Here is a 20,018-nt window from a genome sequence, read left to right as displayed (position 1 = left end):
ACCGACAGTAGCCTCAATAGCCCACAGTGTTTCCCACAGGTTGACAATTTGCTTGTGGCGGAGACGGGGGGGGGGGGGGGGGATTTCAATAGGATTAATTACTTGTCCATACAGCGACAGCAGTGTGTCCAGTGGAATCCAGTCGTAAACAGGGACAATATGCTAGTCTTGCACTCATGTTAACTCTCTGAGTTTCAAGCAGTGTTATAAATCTCTGATTAAAAAGTGTTACTGTTTACAGTACCGTTACTTAGGGCTGGGCAATATATCGATATTATATCGATATTGTGATATGAGACTAGATATCGTCTTAGATTTTGGATATCGTAATATGGTGATATGGCATAAGTGTTGTCTTTTCCTGGTTTTAAAGGCTGCATTACAGTAAAGTGATGTCATTTTCTGAACTTACCAGACTGTTCTAGCTGTTCTATTATTTGCCTTTACCCACTTAGTCATTATATCCACATTACTGACGATTATTTATCAAAAATCTCATTATATCGATATCGAGGTATTTGGTCAAAAATATCGTGATATTTGATTTTGTGCATATCACCCAGCCCTACCCTTACTAACACATGCAAGTTTGGAGCAAATTGTAGAATTTTAAGTTTCACTTTAATTTTGAGTGTGATGTGGTCTACTGGTTAGGGCACCAAATTCTGTCATTTGACGATGATGACGTCATGTGTACATTAGGCATATTAGAGATTGATTTAGATCAATTTCTTTACATTGACCAACTTCTGATTTTGTGGCAGCTATGCCAATATTGTGGCGGTGCGCCACAGATGAGCCTATATTTGGCAAACATAGGCTATTTATTAAATGCATCCCCTCGAACTCATGTTGGTAGTGATGAATTCAGAAGGGTAGGACTGCTGCCAGTACAGCTCAGAGTAGAACAACAGAAGCTGCATCATATGTACAATGTTATCAGTGGATATGCTCCTCAATACTTGTTCTCAGATTCTCAGATAACAATGGTCCATACTCAGCATAACTATAATACCAGGGACAGTGTGCGTTCATGTAAAGTGCCTCGAGTGAATAATGTAGCCAGAAGTTCTTTTTTTTACACTGGTGCCATGTTGTGGAACAGCCTTCCATTACACATCAAGTTTTTAAATATGAGAGGGGCTTATAGAGGTCAGGTTAGGACTTTTTTACGGAACAGGATAACAGATTTATAATGAAATCTGCAATGACATTGTTACTTTAGCTGTCCTTGTTTTGCTGATGTGGGAGTTATTTTTTATCTTTTAAATTGTAGTGATGTGTTTTTGGTTTTTCAGGATTGATTTCTTTGTCTTTTAACATCTTGGGACCATGTTGGAAATATGTGTTTCATACAAACATTGGACTTTTTGTAATTTGAACAACCGGCACACTATGGCCTTGTTCTCTATCTCTCACTTTCACTTTTTCTTGACTGGCTCTCTTGCTCTTACTATCACTATTGCTCTCTCCACCGACATGTATAACCCACAGCTGAATGATCTCTCTTTCAACCTGTTTATACAGTATGCCCACATACCCATTGACTGAAATGCAAGTAGACGAGGCAAGTTGAGGGAAAGTGGGTACACCAAAACAGTAAATTACAACACTTAATCATAAAATAACTCCTGGAATGTATTGAACATCGCAAATTGATGATATTTAAAAATAGTAGAAAAACAGTAGAAAAATACCCAAGGTGGATTTTTCCTTTGAGGTTATTGCCATGTGCACCAAGTTAAAATGAAACACCTACTTGTACCAAAAGCCCCCAGACACAATAAATAACTAGAAAACACAAACTAAGACGACCACATCAATTTAAACTCCACGATAAATTAATTTCAAATTGATGGCCAGAACATATATATATATACATGAGTAGAGAATGTGATAAATCTAGTAATGAGATTGTGTTTGCTTTGTTCAGGTCAGCAGGTTCTGGGTCTGGTGGAGAACCAAAGTGACTGGTACCTTGGGAACCTGTGGAAGAACCATCGGCCCTGGCCGGCCCTGGGCAGGGGCTTCAACACAGGTAAATAACTGAACACTTATGATAGGGTGGTGTGGTTGTATATGATTTCACTCTTTTAATGATTATATTTTTCATGTGCGTGTGTGTATGTAATGTATATATCAATGTATTTGTACGAATGTATGTACTTATGTGTGTATATATTTGTGTGTATGTATATATGTATATACAATACTGTGCAAAAGTCTTAGGCACCCTAGATTTTTTATATAAGAATATTTTATATTAGAAGTCTTAGATGTTTATTTGTTTTCTGCATTAGTGTGTCAGTAGACTGCTGTTTATTGTAAATTTTTGATATTCAGAAACTTTTCATTTCATTAGTTTTGAAAGCATCTTCGCTTCATGGATATCTTTGACATATGCCTAAGACTTTTGCACGGTACTGTGTATATATATTCTAGTATTTTTTTTTCTATGTGTATTATTTTTTAGGTGTCTCATAACTCTTAATGAGTGGTCCTCAACCTTCTTTTTTTTTTTTACTGTATTGTGTTTGTTGCCCTGTTTGTCCTGTATGTTGTCATGGTGTTGTTGTGTTTCAAAACATATTAGGTGATTTCATTTAGATTTGTACCTTCCATAACGGGAAAACTTTTGATTGCTTTCCGAGTCTTCCCCCCCCCCCCCTCCCTCCGTTTTTAGTTTACCTCTAAGGAGTCGCCACATTTCAAAAGCTTAACAGTGGAGCGCGTTGAGTAAGGGAGTTTATTTCATGCAGGAATGGATTGCATTTGCGCCGGCATTGATGAAATATGCAGGAACCCCACAATAAACTAACGCGGGCTTGTTAAAAGTTGTATGGGGAAAAACATTTCCAGAACGGAGCCGGGTATAATTTCAGACAAAGCCTCAGAGCGGCTGATAGCGAAATTGATTGGATTCCATTACACCTTGTTATTATTTTCTCCTGCCTTTTTTTTTTATTTTTTTTCACCATCAAATCCAGCAGGTCTTTTTTCCTCCAGGAAGACTTACGGGGCCCTCTCTCACTATACAAGCTGTCGGTAGGAAGGCCGCGAAGTAGGAGGATAATCTTTTTTTTTTATTGACTGTAACCCAAAACAAACAGCAGTGGGCTTTTCTTTATGGCCCGGTGCAAGAGGTGCTCCTGTGAATTTCGCAGTAGACTTACAGGGGGGGGGGGGGGGGACAGTGAGCCATTCAAAGAGACCACACAGAACCCCCCCTCCCACCAAACAAGGTGACGGCACGGCTTTATCGCCGACGCATTACATAGGACGACAATTTGACAGGAAAGCTGCGGTCGGCCGGCTTTTTGTGGCGGCGGCCCCGGCAACAGATGGAGCACAGCGGGGTGTCAAAGACGGTTTGTTTGTTCCGATCCGAAAAAATTATTCACCGTGTCTCTTCCCTCCGCAAAAAAAATTGGCCCCCGTCGATTTTATTTGTACCAGCCGGGGGGATTTCTTTTATTAGCGAGGGAACTGGGAAGACTCTAGGAAGATTTTCTTTTTTTTTTTTTTTTTTTTTTTTTTTTTCACGTCTGTTTGGCAGAAGAATTTCCTTCATTTCCGGGAGGAGGAATTCGACATGTTCTCTCCATCCAGAGGCCCGAGTCTGGGAGATTCTTGTCTTTTAACCTTCAGCCCACAGCTTTATCACCAAAAACACAAGGTTACCATACAGAGCCTTGCGATGGGAATTTATCATCTTCGCGTCCAGCAGGCAGCAAGATGGTAATCTGTGTGCTCCTGAAGCCACCGTAACGTGTGTGTGTGTGTGTGTGTGTGTGTGTGTGTGTCCTAGGTGTGATTTTGCTTCTTCTGGATCGGCTACGGAAGCTGAGATGGGAGCAGATGTGGAGGTTGACTGCGGAGAGGGAACTAATGAGCATGCTGTCTACCTCCTTGGCAGACCAGGTAGCGCACACACACACACACACACACACACACACACACACACATCTTCATACCTGTCCTCAAGGTCATAAATAGGTCTTATTGTAAATCGCATCGGGTCCCACCTCTAACATTGCAACGGCATATAATGACGCCCCGACAAAGGCTCTCCATTACTGAAAAGCTATTCGGAGCTCATCTAGATGAGAGGCACGTTTTATGGGATTTTAATTAAACCTTCATTAAATAAAGTCCCGCAAGGTATGCAGTTTGGAAAATGAACGGGGCTTTTCGGAAATCGTTTCGCTATTCCATCTGCCTTCTTGCTGTATCGGCGGTGGCTCCTCCAATGGACTGTCAGCCCTCTTTATCGCGGCGTTCATTATGTGGCTATAGAGTTTTTTTTTTTTATGCCTCCCATTAGGGAAGGTGGGAACTTTTCGCTCAAGACCCCTTTTTTTTTCCCGCGAACGCACAAAGATCTCAAAGTCAAAGAGTCTCTCAAGTCGCTCCGCAACACACAGCTAAAGCACATTTCCTCGAAGCGGTGTTTTCAATTTGACAAGTGTGATTACATATGAGCGAGGAATGAAGCCCCCCCCCCCCCCCCTAACATCTGTAGTCATGCGGAGCACTTAAAAGACGGAAGGAGAGTCATTACTGCTCCCAGTCAAAGGCTGCAGAAGGAAACTGGCCTCATATCAGTTATGTCTGGAGAGAATATATTACCGTATTATTTTACTTGGGAAGTCTAATACAGCATTTGCCAATCTAATGATATCCTTCCCCGCGTCTCACGACAGAATAGAGATGGTGAAATTATACAGGGAATCCACAGGTCCCTTTTTAAAAAGCCTGAAAAATTACATTATCTAAATTTAAGGCCTTAAAAAGCGTTAAAATGTCTTCAATACAGGAACAAAATACAGTCTTCATTTTCTTTTTTATTAAGTTTCGTTTTAACTACAAAACTCGCTAGAGGTATGGACAGATACTTTACATTCAGTGATATATAATAAGGCAGAGTCGGAAAGTAAGGCAAGCAAAATAAGACAAATGTCATGAATTGTGTCGTTCCACCAAAAGATGTGCATGGGACCAGCAGTAGTGTTGGTTTGATTTTCTTATGTAATAACATTACTTCAACATCCAATTGGTCGCATTCAGTTTGATATCACATATGACATCATGTCCCGGAACATTTAATTTCCTGGTGTCCTTTTTCTTATATTGCTCATTTGTAGTTTCAGCACTTTCAATAGTTATATTTAATGTTCAATATATTAAACGTTTTTCTTTTTCCTATTCTTATCTTTTCCTACACTGTATTGGTTTTTATACACCAAATTGTTTTAATCTGTTTTCTTTTAAAACCTGATGATTTTATGACTTGTCTGTTTTATTTTTTATTTCGCTGCCTTTGTGAAGCACTTTGTAACGTGGATTTTGGAAAAGTGCTCTATAAATAAAGATTATCATTATTATTATTATTAGTAGTAGTAGTATTAGTATTATTTGGTCAGAAATAGGCTGTTTTTCACAGATTTTTGTTTCTTTACTGTGGTTGTTAAATCGGTCTTAAATTCAATTTCATGTAGCATGAAAGTCTGAAATGCGGCTTTCTGAATAGATACCCTGTTATACATAGTTTGGTTGATGGATTAGATGAGGTGAGCTTCTAACAACAGTCAAATAGTCAGGGAGCAGGGTCGGACCGGCCTCTCTGGTCCGGAGCTGTGGATGATGTAACATAAGGCAAGCTCCGTCTGTGTGTCTGCAGGACATCTTCAACGCTGTGATCAAACAGAACCCGTTCCTGGTTCACCAGCTGCCCTGCTTCTGGAACGTCCAGCTGTCCGACCACACCCGCTCCGAGAAGTGCTACAAAGATGTGTCGGACCTCAAGGTGAGATCCTGCTGTCTCAGCTTTCCATGCACTAATTGGACTTCATTCACACCTGAACCGGGCCAAACAGCATTTGCAAACATTTTCCGGGGGCAACAGTAGCCTAGAGCAGTGATTCTCAACCTTTTTCATATGAAGGACCCCTAATTTAGTCCACATTAGAGCCACAGACCACCATTGGATGAGATTTTGTCTCTTGGACCCAAATCTGAGAATATTCTTATTGTTAGATATGATTTTGTCCAGAATCCCATGGCTATCTGTATTGTAGGTGGAGAGATAACAGAGAAACTATGATCAAAACAGTCATTCTTCTACATTCTCTAGTGAAGTTCAATAATTCATCAGTTTGCTGGGGACCCCCTGGAACCCCTTCAAGGATCCCTGGTGGTCCCCGGACCCCATGTTGAGAACCGCTGGCCTAGAGGTTTCATCTAGTAAAAAGATCATATATCACCATGCAAAATCCTGGAATAATAAAAATTGAAAATTAGGTTTTTACCCTTCATAGCAGAAATATTTCATAGCAGCCATCCTCCATCGTCGAGATCACTGAGCAGTTGAAAATGCCAGTAGGTGGGGGAGGGGGGGATTGGGAGTGTCATGAAATTCGAATGGACAGGGAGTTTTTGTTTGAAAACAAAGATATACAGTATTATGGTCATTCTGTGATATAAGGCACTAAAAATCATACTTGTTGCCCCTTTAACCTCTTGTTATATTTCTTCAACTCTGAGTGATTAGACGAGTGGATTTTGTCATAAAGAACACAATAGTGGCAGAATGTAAATGTTAACTTGTGAGTGAGGTCATGTTTTCCCAATGTTGCCCACGTTTTCTCTGCTGACCTTCGCAAACTGAAATTCCTGCAAGACAATAAATGGTATTTTCTCATACAACTCTCTTTTTGTATCCCTTATTTATCCAGGGAAGTTTGACTGAGCTTCATGCTCTTTCCAGTAACACCCTGCTTCACATTCATACAGTTCCACACATTCACACCTGTGTGTTGCCCAGTACAGCCACAGTCTTCTACTGTTGGCCACTGAGAAGCTCCAGTTGGAGGTTAAAGGAATACTAAAGAACAGGTCCCCATTGACTTCAGTTGTTTTGGAGAAGGCTGCTACCAAGTTGTGCTGGCAAGGATTTTCATTTTTGGGTGAACTATTCCTTTAAGTGGCTTGTTCAAGGGCACCTCGACTGTAGTTGTTAAGGGAAGGGAGAACGTTACTCATGTTTCCTAGCCAGTCTAGGGAGTCAAATCGGCAACCTTTTGGCCAAAGGGGGTTCCTTTTGGCCTTCTCTAGCTTGTAGGCTAGAGCCACCCATTGCGGAACCTCTTTAATACTCTGTCTCTCTTTCTCTCTCCTGTGTTTCTCTCCGGCTCGTTTGCCCAGGTCATCCACTGGAACTCTCCGAAGAAGCTGCGCGTGAAGAACAAGCATGTCGAGTTTTTCCGTAACCTCTACCTGACCTTCCTGGAGTACGACGGCAACCTGCTGCGGCGCGAGCTGTTCGGCTGTCCTAGCGAGGCCGACCACAACAGTGAGAACGTAAGTGGAACCGCTTCCTTCCTACAACCGGATTAGCCGGCGTCCTATCGGGCTACAGAGGTTAAAATGTGGCACTGCTGTTAGGCTTCGTGGTTCTAAATAATGTAGTAGTGTGTGACTCTCAGCACATCGACCACCTTGCCACCTGGTTTGACAGCAGCTTCCTTGACCTTAATGTCAGTAAGACCAAGGAGCTGTGTCTGGGAGGTAGGATGGGAGCAGGCAGCATAGGGCCTGTCTTCAAGCCAGCTATCATGAAGGGGCAGGAAGTGGAACAGGTCACTCACTTTAAATATCTGGGAACAATCATTGACAATAAACTTACCTTTCAACCCAATGCAGACTACATTTATAAAAAAGCAAGGCAGGAAACTGAGGAGCTTTAATGCCAGCAAACACACCCTGACCATGGTCTACAGGTCACTCACTGAGAGTGTTCTCACCTTTAACATCATCTCCTGGTATGGGAACCTCTCAGTTAGACACAGGAACAAGCTGACCCAGGTGGTCAACCAGGCCAGCAAGATCATCGGAGACAAACAATTGCAACTCCAGAACCTATACAATCGGTCCATAACCAAAAAGGCAACCCAGGTCTATAATGACCCCACCCACCCCCTTCACTCATCATTCCAGGAGACTCAAGGTCCCACTAGCCAGGAAATCTGACCATTCTAAACTGGGACATAATAAAATACCCCCCCTCCCCCCATAGCCCATGAGCACTGAAAATTTATTTTATGTATTTTAGTTGGTCTTCACTGTCTGTTCTATACTGTGTACTGTCTGTTTTATACTATGTACTGTCTGTTGTTATTGTGTTGCCAGATTGCTGAAGACAAATTTCTATTTTATGTAAATTTAATGGACAATAAAGTTTTCTTATCTTATCTTACTGTATCTCTGGCCATGTTGTCTTAATAGTGCTGTAGATAGGGAGGGTGGTGATGTTGTAGTGTACCCTAGTGTAGCAGGACATGAAGCCTTAAGGCCAACTTATACTTCTGTGTCGAATTGGCGCTGTAGCTATGCCGTAGATGATTTTGGTCTTGGATTTAAGTGGTGGGCTAGGGTATCACCTTGCATCAGCCTCATATGAGAGAAACCTTGCTGGGATTGTCAATCCATGCAGAGCCATATACAGTGGAGACATACAGCCCCATTTGCGGCTATAACAGCCTCCACTCTTCTGGGAAGACTTTTCACTAGATGCTGGAACATTGCTGCGGGGATTTGCTTCCATTCAGCCAGAGCATTGGTGAGGTCAGATCACTGATGTTGGGTGAGTAGGCCTGGCTTGCAGGTGGTGTTCCAATTCATCCCAAAGGTGTTTGATGGGGTTGAGGTCAGGACTCTGTGCAGGCCTGTCAACAAGTTCTTACACAAACCATTTCTGTATGGACCTCGCTTTGTGGTCCAGGAAAGGGCCTTCCCTAAACTGTCGCCACAAAGTTGGAAGCAGCTAGAATGTCATTGTATGTTGGAGTGTTAAGATTTCCCTTCACTGGAACTAAGGGACCGAGCCCGAACCATGAAAGACCTTATTGCTCCACCACCAAACTTTACAGTTGGCACTAGCTATTCGGGCAGGTAGCGTTCTCCTGGTATCTGCCAAACCTAGATTAATCCATCGGACTGCCAGATGGTGAAGCGTACTTCATCACTCCAGAGAATGCGTTTCCACTGTTCCGGGGTCTGATGGCAGTGAACTTTACACCGCTCCAGCCGATGCTTGGCATTGCGCATGGTGATCTTAGGCTTGTGTGCGGCTGCTCGGCCACGGAAACCCATTTCATGAAGCTCCCACCGAGTAGTTCTTGAGCTGACATTGCTTCCAGAGGCAGTTTGGAATTTGGTAGTGAGTGTTGCAACCAAGGACAGATGATTTGTACACACTACGCACTTCAGCACTCGGCAGTCCCGTTATTTTAACTTGTGTGGCCGACCACTTCTCACCTGAGCTGTTGTTGCGCCTAGATATTTCCACTTCACAATAACAGTACTCTAGGGCAGCTCTAGCAGGACAGAAATTTGATGAACTGACTTGTTGGAAAGGTGGCATCCTATGACGGTGGCACGTTGAAAGGCACTAAGCTCTTCAGTACGGTCCATTCTACTTCCAATGTTTGTCTATGGGGATTGCATGGCTGTGTGCTTGATTTTATGCTTGATCTGTCAGCAATGGGTGTGGCTGAAATAGCCAAACTGACTAATTAGACGGGGTGTCCGCATACTTTTGGCCATGTAGTTTATTAGTATATTAGGGTATGCCTGTTGTTTTGAAATAGGGTATGCCTGTTGTTTTGAAATCATATCAAGAAGAAGGAAAGAAGAATTTGAGAATTTAAGTAGTATGAAGCAAGCGAATTGGCTTATCATATCCATAACTTTTTTTTAGACCAAGACTGACTATTACACAAAAAAATAGTGTGCTTTTCCTCAAAACACTGCTGGGTTCCCTAGAGTTGTTCCACCTCCTCTCAAGATATAATGCATCCAAAAAAAAACCTTATATGTAAGTCTGGAAGTCGAGAAAATCTCAGGACATGCATGTATTTTAGGCTAACCTGAGAGGTGTTTACATTACAGGTACTCCACGCCTGATGTCTGAATACCAATGCGCATTTTTGGTATTTTTCCTGCTCCGTGGACTTAACACAACTCTGAACTGCAGCTTTAGTGAAGTATTGAATTGTTTGCTGTCTGTGGGGCTGAACGGTGTATGGGATACTGAACAGCCAGCTGCAGTAAGTTGTCTGCTATGCTATGTTTGAGGAACTGAAACAAACAACTGCAAAAAAAATCAGCCGCAGGTTACTGGAAGTAATGTAGACTCCACACTGTGCAACACAAAGTACACACACACACACATCGTGAGAGCAGTGGGTAGTGTGTACTGCCTAATCCAAAGTCATAACATGCTATCTGGCTGTTTGATGGGGCCGACTTTGTCAGCTGGGATATGATTGCTTAATTTGGGTCTCAGTGGGAGGAAGGTGTCGGGGTGAGGGGTTAATGGGCTGAACCGCGGAACCTGCCACTCCAAACAGACAGATTCCCTCCATCCATCTCTGCCTGTAGGAGAATAAGGACAATGTTAGCCAGGGGGGGAAAAAAAACACACCCCTCACCTCCCCACCACAGGGTCCAGGTCACACAGAGATTTCCAACGGGATGCTTCGTCCCACTCGGGGGCCCGGCCAATCACAGGGAGCCGCGGGGGGTCCCGCATAACGAGGCGACTTCTCCTTTCGGGCACACAGGCATGGAGCCCCGCGGGGTCTCGGGATGGAGATCAGGAGGCAATCTGTCAAGCCCGGGTCGGGGAGGCGCCCACCTCATAAACTGGACCCGGCGCTTGGATACTTGGCGCGGGGAATACATCTCTGTCAGAACAGTTAGAGGAAGGGCTCGTCACATGTGGAGCATATGGCCTCGCTGTCAGTGTTTTATCATCCAAATAGAAGTTGATCCTCCCCTCGCCCCTCCTCAAGCTCCTAACCCGCTGAAGGTCACCACTGATCCGGAGTATGTTTTTTGTTTTTTTTACGGAGAGACAGCCCGCCTCGTGCGGTGGAATTATTAAAGTGTCAGCTCTGTGGTCAGTTAATTAATCACGTTATAATTTTCCATCATGGAGTCTTTTTGCCACCAGTCAACTCCAATGTGTCCTTAACTCAGGAAATAGTTTGCTCACTCAATTTTTCAGAGTTTGAGCAGCGATTTAAATCCCATTAAAGTGATGATTAGCCTAATGAAGTCACTCAGGGATTGGCTCCAGCAGCACACTTCAGCCCGGGGTCCTCCAGGAGCCTTGATGCCACTGCAGCTCAGTCACTCGCTAAGGCTAAACTAATCACACTGTTCAAAGTAGAGCAAAGCCACAGACACTAATGCTGTGCTGACAACTCCGCAACCTTTTTTAGTGTTCCAGCAGAGCCACGAGGCAATGAAACGTTGATTTGTTGAGCTTCTGCAATGAGGAGATCTTGGCTAGAGCTGAAATGAAGTTAGATAGATCTGGGAACAGCATGTTAAAGGAATAGTTCACCCAAAAATGAAAATTCTGTCATCATCTACTCACCTTCATGCCAGTTGAAACACAGGTGAAGTTTGTCCATATAACACACAGGGAGGTTGCCAGCACAACTCCATAGCAGCCTTCTCCAAAACAACTGAAGTCAGTGGGGACCAGTTCTTCAGAGTTCCAAAAAGACCTACAGTATATTTACACCATCATTTAGTGCAAATCTTAACTACAGCTGATTGATTTGCAACAAATAATGGTGTATAGGTCTTTCTATTCACAGTGAGATTGTTTGGCTGTTTTTGAACTCTAAAGAACAGGTCCCCATTGACTTCAGTTGTTTTGGAGAAGGCTGCTACCAAGTTGTGCTGGCAACCTCCCTGTGTGTTATATGGAGTAACAAATTTCACCTGTGTTTCATTTGGCATGAGGGTGAGTAGATGATGACAGAATTTTCATTTTTGGGTGAACTATTCCTTTAACATGTGTCCGCATTGCGAGCAACTTCATGGGTCTCACCGATCGCTTCTATGTAGTGGTCTGTAGCTACAAACATGCAAACAATGTATTTTTCACTGCTTTAGTATTGCTTTTCATAACATCACATTGTTTTGATGAGTTAACATTGATAGCATTAATTCAAAATAAAATGAAGAAACTAAAAATGACTTCAGAGCTTGCCATCAACCAAAACGATGGATGCAGCTGTTCTCCAAGCATCACTTTTGAGATGTTTATTCTTGTAGTCTTTCAAATAAAAGTTGCAGAGAACTGAGAAGCTTTGTAATCCGCTTAACGTCCATTTTGCACTTGCCAGGGGGAACTATTGTTGATGAAACAAAATCACATCAGTAGTGAAACAAGGAAGTTTCTGAGATGATGTTAGCCTTTTGGCATAAATGAAGAACTGAATATGTCATGTTTCCTCTAATCTGTCATATTTGCCGGATATTTGTTCTTGTACTTTTTGTACCTTTATCTTTGTAACTTTAAGAGAGGTCTATGTTTCTCTTTTGTTTCTGACATTGTTGTTAGGGGTGTGGCACTTGGACACTGACTATGGCAACTCCCACCCTTGGATTCATTATCCAATAGATTTGAAACCCTGTTCCACCAATTATCCAATGACAGTTGTACATCTGGTCTAGGTTGACTATATATGTTGTTTGCCTCATGTCTTTGTCCACTTTGACTCTGATGAAGACAGAGAAGTGTCAAAACGTTAGTCTGTTTGAACAATTCAAGGCTGTGAATATATCAGTGTGCTCCAGTCCCTTTTGTTTTCTGGAAGTTTGCTGTCCTCGAGCTGAGAAGCACCTGATTCAGCCGCATTTTGCTGGAAGATGCGTGGAGAACCCTGTTTCAAAAGGAAGTACGCAAATCTGATGTTGACATCTGATGACTGTGAAAAATTCTGTGGGCAGCTTTTTACAGCCAACAGGCTTGTTGGCTGTCCACGCATCAGCCACGTTTCCCTGGTCGCTCAGCACTATAAGAAATGAATCAACTTCCGGTGACTTGTTCTGCTGCTTGCAGTGTGAATGCACGGTTAGGCTCTACTCCACTCCACTGTTGCAGCAGACCCCCGAGGCAACAAAACATTGATTTGATGAGCTGCTGCGATTTTAGTGGATTCGATGTGCAGATCTCTGCTGCAGATGAAATCAAGTTGGATAGACCTGAGAACAGCGTGTGGTCTCATCACAATTTTGTTTTTGTGTTTTTGATAGAATACACAAATTCCAAAAAGATCTGCCACTCGTGACTGCAGGGAACATCAGCCCATCAGCTCTTCCTCTCCTCACTTAATCCGTACAGTTCTCCGCTCCAATAAGAGTTTTTTGATTAAATACAGGATCTTTTAGGTGGCTGGTGGGAGGGCGGGGGCAACTGTGCTTCATGTCCCTGTGGAAACAGAGCTGGCGTTTGATCCATATATTTCCCTCTCATCTCCCCCCTAATTGCGTCAAAGATTGCATTAAAAGTTGCACCAAAGAGAAGTACACAACTCACACATAACTCGGCTAGCTCTCCCCAGCGCGTTCGACAGCTGAATCTGAATACTGATCAAGTATCATTAGTGTGAGAGTTGGCCTTCCCCTGAGAGAAAGACATCAATAACATAGTGTGCTGATGTAGTGGAATGGAAGAGCTATTATTAGATTGGGATGGTTCGTTTATGGAAAAATATATTTTGAGCTTTGTTGTGTGAAAATGAAGGTTCATAAACACAAGCATAAATTGTAAGGGCACATTTTATAGTTTTATTAATATATTCAATTAAAATATGAATGTACTGATATTTCATCAGGGATGTTTCCATAAGTCAATATTTAATGCCTCCGCCAATCAGGGTCCAATATAATGAGGGTGTGAGAATTTAAAGGTGCTATATGTGCCATTTTAGCATCAATAAAGCATTACCACATTAATTTTGAGACATTAGTGTAATTACCATAAACAAAGAAACCACTGCTGAGAAGTCTGGCAGCTACCGGCCTGCATTTTATACTGTGTGCCGCCGGTTCGGATTTGGCGGGAAGTCTGCCGAATTGCTTTATGGTACAAAGGGAGATTGCTTTGTGGCATTTATGAAAAATATAACTCTCTAAATGAGGACAGTTTCCATAATGAGTATGTTTACTTTGATACTCTAAGTACATTTTGCTGCCAATACTTATGTACTTTTACTTAAGCAAGATTTTGAATGCAAGACTTTTACTTGTAATGGAGTATCTTTACATTGTTGTATTGCTACTTTTACTTAGTAAAAGATCTCAGTACTTCTTCCACCACTGCTTATTATTGCTGTCCTAGCTGCACAATTGTTTATCTCTTCATAGATTGCATTAAACTCTCTGACTGTTGGTGGCGCTCTCCTCTCTGTCCACAGCTCCAGAAGACTCTGTCGGAGCTAGACGAGGACGATCCATGCTATGAGTTCCGTCGGGAGCGATTCACCGTCCACCGAACACACCTCTACTTCCTCCACTACGAGTACGAACCCAGCGCCGACCACACCGACGTCACCCTGGTTGCCCAGCTCTCCATGGACAGGTACGGTGCAATACAAATGCCTGATGCTCCAGCAGTGCTCAATGGCTCATATTCAGAGTTGAGATAAGCGATTTATCCACAAAATTGTGCGGGTTCGGCATTCAGACTTCAACCTTCTTTGTGCACCGAAGCTCTCACTGGGTGCTTCTTGAGCAACTCCGCATTTCCACAAAAAAGAAGTGTTCCCCAACATCTCCAGGATTCTGACTTACAATATATTTTCTTTTCAATTACTCAATGTCTGTCTGACTGTTCTGGAGTAAATGTGACTCAAATACAGTGACCACTGTGTGTTTCTGATTAGGCTTGCATTTAAAGGTCCCATATTCTACACTTTCCAGTGTCTTGAGGTCTATTCAAAGCTTTGTGTGTGGTGTCATGTACCAAAAACACTCTCAATCCATTTTGACACGTTCATTTTCCAGCATCTCTCTGAGCCTTAGAACAGGCTGTTTCTGTCGCTGTGTCTTTAAGGCTCATTAATATTAACGACCGCTCTGTTTTGATTGGCTAACCATTTCAAGAGTGAAAGTGAGACACCACCGCCAGGCAGCTACAGGTAGGGAAAACTCTCTGGTTAATAAACAATGACAACCTCTCAACTGCTTTGAAAAAAACACTTTGTTAGTCTATTATTTCTTACAAAAATGATAACGAGCGAACCTTTGTGACGCCACAAAGTTACGGGAGTCCAAACGGCTCATTTAGAGGCTCGCTTTTCTAATATGGATTGTGTGGATTTAGTTGGCGACCGTGCGTTTTGATACTTTCACCATGTTTAGATAGACCATCCAACTCCTTTATCCCGTTTTCCACAATATGGGACATTTAATACCGACTATACATTTTTTTATTACTTGTAAAGTGTAAATGCTATCATTATGAGTTTGAACACAGTTGATAAGCATGCCACACTGAGCTTGAGCTTTATCCAAGGAATCTATGGAAAAAATAGTTTTGTTTCCAGGTCAAACCAAGACTCCAAGTTCAGAAGTTATTGGCCAAAACGTAAAGTTGCTTGTTATAGCGCCACCATAAGGCCGATCCGTATATATTTTTAGTAGCATTTTGAGTAGCAGCTGAGATTTCAGACCTATCTGCTAAGTTTGGTTTGCCTGGGTCCACACCTTTGAATCCGCCCACTCCACCGAGTTGACCTATCCTATTCTGGCATCGTGACATGAAACGGCGGTTTCTCGGTTGAAAAATGATCGGTCCAATGAGCGCCAGGGGGGACTAACGATTAGCCAATCAGCACCACGGGCAGGACAAACACCATTGTCAAGCTGTTGTCAAGCTGTGCGCCGGAACCAAGCAGGAATAATAACAACAATGGCGACTGGTATAGACAAGATAGACGCTGCTATCGAGGCTGTTCTAAATCGATTAAAACTACTAATTACTTGTTTTCACTTCGCTCCGTGTTGTCAAAGATGCTCTATACTTTCTGAACCATCTCTGGTGTTGTCATGGCTACGCATCAGTGTCGACTTAAAATGACGTTGGATTCAGGCGGATACGTTGGTCTGATTGGTTAGGGAAAATCGAATTGTTAGAGTGGAGGCAATGTCAGACTGAAGATGGAAATGGAGTGTAACGAGTTGACAATTCTGTCTGATATCAGGCTAAAGTTTTGTTGCTGTGGATGATACGGTTTCTGAGCTCCAGGAACGTTTAGATGAAGAAGAATCTAGCCTAACCTAATCTAATGTAACAATTACAATTGGCTTCCCAGCACTTCATGCTTGGACCCCCAATAAAAACACAGATTAGCCTATTAGGCCTAATGAAGGAACAATGCAATGATGCATGTCCATATATTATGCAAATTAATAGAGGTAATTTAAATATTCTCCCCTGTGCCGGCCTAACTCTGAGCTACGCGCCCATGTGGCACAGGTCAGCATACGAGTATCTTGTCTCACATAGTTTTTGTCTCAGCCGAAGGATGTTGGCGCATGACTTGTGTGCCAACTCTAAATCGGAGCCAATATGCCAATAATCAATAGTCTAATATTACATTTATTAACAGTACGCTGCATACAGGGATGTAGTGGAGTGTAAACCCATATAAACTCAGTTTCCCAGCCTTTTTATTTGCAGAATAGTAAAAAAAAAAGTAACCACCTTTTCAGGCTGGTGTAAATCTTTGATGTAAATTCATAAAATATATCATGGTATCAATTTGAGGTAACTTAATGACGATGGGGAATAGGCATAAATGAATACTCTTCTGATAATAGAATTAAAAATATAGTAGATTTTTGTTCATATTGATAAATGTGATGATCACCGACTGGAGGTCATCGTACAACATTTAATACGGATATTTTCTCGTTTTTGATTTCTTGTGCAGTGTTGACCTTTGCCAAACTGTTACTTTTTCAGGAGCTATGTTCTGTCAATTGAATTTTAGGCAAACTTTTGAAACGTCGCAAAACCTAAAATGTAAATTACGTGAATTTCCATCAGGTACATTGATGCGAATACCTTTGTTTCCTGAATGTCCAAAAAAAGGATAATATCCACCAAGTCTTAAGAACTGAACAGGATTGAGTTCTTAAATGTCAGCTAATGTCGGCCATATTTCAGTCTTCAAAAACAAAAAGATGCACATAAGTAACACTTTTCTGGGAGGTCAGGATGTGCAACATAGACAGCATTTCATAACTTCCAAAACCACTTTTGAACTATTGTGCATTGAAATTGATCATGCCAAGCCTACATCATTATTTACTCAACCGATGCATTTTCCCACCTATCTAAGCATTTTCAAATATATTTTTTTTTGTCGACCTTGTCTACGTTTGTTTATTTTCTCCCCAGCACTACAAACAATTTAAGGCAGTGATTCTCAACCTTTTTCATATCAAGGACCCCTAATTTAGTCCACATTAGGGCCACAGACCCCCATTTGATGAGATTTTGTCTCTCGGACCCAAATCTGAGAATATTTTTATTGTCAGATATGATTTTGTCCAGAATTCCATGACTATCTGTATTGTAGGTAGAGAGATAACAGTGAAGCTATGATCTTCTACATTCGTAATTGTGTTAACTTCTTGTAGATTAAATAATGCTGAAGTTTAACAATTCATCAATATGCTGGGGACCCCCTGGAACCCCCTCAAGGACCTCTGGTGGTCCCTGGACCCTACGTTGAGAACCACTGATTTAAGGGATTACACCTGTGTGTATATAGTATGTAATGGCCCTCAAGCTTGCATTGGTTAGTCAAAATCCTATGCATTGATTAGTTGCATGTTGAAGGGCATAGTACAGAGTTCCTGCAGATAGATCTACATCTCTGTTTGAAGAAACTCCTTTAGCATTATTTTCACATTTGGAATGACATGTACACCATTTATTGCCTGTTTCGGTCTTTGTCTTGAACACGACTTGATTTGCTCTGGTCTCGGTCTTGACTTGGTCTCGACCCCCCTTTGGACCTGGTCCCAACTCAAACTCAACCGGAACTGGCCTCGGAATTGACTTGACTCGACTAAAGTGGTCTTAGATTTAGACTTACCAAGACTTAGAAAATTTTAATGTCCTTTAATGTTTGTGGTACAAACCAGAACATATAGACATCACATCAAATAGACAGAAACGACAATAATCCAAATCATCTATAGCAGCCATCATAAATACCATCACAGTCCAGGCAGACATTTAAAGTGCATATCGATAACTGTATACCTGAGCATATAAACCATTGAAAGCACATCAATAAACAGAAACCACAATAATACAAAATCATAATCACATTATGGCAGCCATCATAAATATCCAGGCAGTCCAGGCAGACATTTAAAATGCACGCTGATAACTCTATACCAATAATTATAATAAAAAATAACTAGTGAGTATACTACACATCCCCTATGTATCCATGTATTCACATCCACTAGTCCATTGTATTCCACATCCCCTAGTCCATGTATTACCCCAGACTCCCCATGGCTACCACATCTTGTTTAATTGAGTTATTGCCATGGGAATAAATGAGTTTTTTGCTCGGTTGGTTCTGATATTGGGGTATCTATACCTCCGACCAGAAGGGAGTAGCTGGAACTCCACTGAAAGTGGATGGGATGTATCCAAGCAGACCTTGTCTGCCTTCTCAGTCAGCCCGGTCAGGTACAGGTTGTACAGGTCAGCCTGCTGCTCCCCCATGATGTCTTGACTTCAGCACTATTGTAGAACAGAAAAAGGGCAAGGCGGGTTTGTTGCTGCTGCATCTTCAGCGTCTATTTTTGTTCACCTGTAACATTCAGAGACAGGAGAGGGAAGTGATTGCTCATATGTCATTTCCATTTCAGCTGGACTCTGTCTGTCTTGGTTTGTGTTTGTGTGTGTGTTGCTTCTGTCCAGACTTCTCTATCTGCGACTGACTCATCCAAGCCTCAATAGAGTGAAAATGAACAGTGTGGCTGGCTGTATGAGCCATGAACACAGTGTTGATTGAACATGGAGCATTTCAGAGGAGAGGTCTCTGAAGTTTACAAGTTATTAACCTCTGCATTTGGGAGTCTTGTCTACTGTCTAGTCCACAGAAGCTACTATAAAACAGCTACAACAGCCCATACAGGCAATACCTCAGCGAATTCTGTGCAGCCAACATAATTAGTCCCGTTTTAGGGAAATTATTAAGATAATTTGTAATGAAATGCTAGTGGAAGAAAGAGGATTTTCACTTCTTATTGAGTGCGGGATTTGGGGTAAAGGCCTTGAGAAAGAGTTTGGGCACTTGGAGTGGACTGGAATGAAAAAATGAGTTGTGCTGTGACTCAATTAGTAGAATTAAGCACATGTTCAGTCTTCTCCTTAACAGGTTCAATGATATTCAAGCTTCTGGCTAAACTCAGAAAAAAAAAGCTAGGACCGTTTAATTCAAACTGCTCAAACAGCTAGCCACTGGCAACAAATAACTCGTCTTCAGAATTACTCTTCTGCCTTTTTATACCTTAAGCTGATTAGAGTACTGAATTATTGGACGGCCTACATTTGCTTATGCTCCATAGCGCCACCATCAGGCCAACCTTGCAATGGCACCTATTTTGTTTTATTTGTCCTGCAATGCCTCAATCTCCACCAAGTTTTACACACAGCATGTTTCAACTGCCCACATAATCCTTCTATCACAGAATTTTGATACTTGTAACTATTTGGCCATGACATACAAAAGAAGTTGATGGTGAGACACGCAAACAGGAAGGGATTCATAATTCCTTAACACAGAAATGTTTACGCAACCAAACTTCATATAAATGTTTGCGAAGGGCTTCAAAGTATGTCAGCACATTTGGATGCGCTCTACAGCTTTATCATAATGCCAAAATGCAGTTTTTGGCAATATGTCAGTTACCATTTCAACAACTTAATTGGCTTCCAGTTGATAAAAGAGTCATACAAATCAAATTGGGACTTACTCATAAAATTGTTCATAATGAGGTCCCCAAATATCTGTCCAACTACTTTAATCGCTTCAGGGACATTCACAACTATGCAACAAGAGGCAGCTCAACAGATTTTATTCTTTTTAGATTCAAGAGTTCAATGGGCAAAAATACCT

At 41.9% G+C, this 20,018-nt stretch overlaps 1 protein-coding gene across 1 annotated transcript in view; it reads left to right on the top strand.

Annotated features, from left to right (window-relative positions):
- The window catches only part of large1 (LARGE xylosyl- and glucuronyltransferase 1), a 115,206-nt gene that overhangs the window by 85,280 nt on the left and 9,908 nt on the right, over positions 1-20,018 (top strand). Inside the window, exons 8-12 of the mRNA XM_071543152.1 lie at positions 1,934-2,038; positions 3,809-3,921; positions 5,681-5,806; positions 7,204-7,359; positions 14,280-14,443. Coding sequence (XP_071399253.1) covers positions 1,934-2,038; positions 3,809-3,921; positions 5,681-5,806; positions 7,204-7,359; positions 14,280-14,443 — 664 coding nt within the window. The remainder of the gene's footprint in view (positions 1-1,933; positions 2,039-3,808; positions 3,922-5,680; positions 5,807-7,203; positions 7,360-14,279; positions 14,444-20,018) is intronic.

The sequence above is a fragment of the Centroberyx affinis genome, unplaced genomic scaffold (genome assembly GCF_046629955.1).
Source record: "Centroberyx affinis isolate AG114_WGS23_722 - 3 ecotype Tasmania unplaced genomic scaffold, CSIRO-AGI_Caff_v1 ptg004244l_1, whole genome shotgun sequence".
Lineage (NCBI taxonomy): Eukaryota > Metazoa > Chordata > Actinopteri > Beryciformes > Berycidae > Centroberyx > Centroberyx affinis.
The sequence above is the reverse complement of the archived record's forward strand: the minus strand, read 5'-3'. Positions and strand labels throughout refer to the sequence as shown.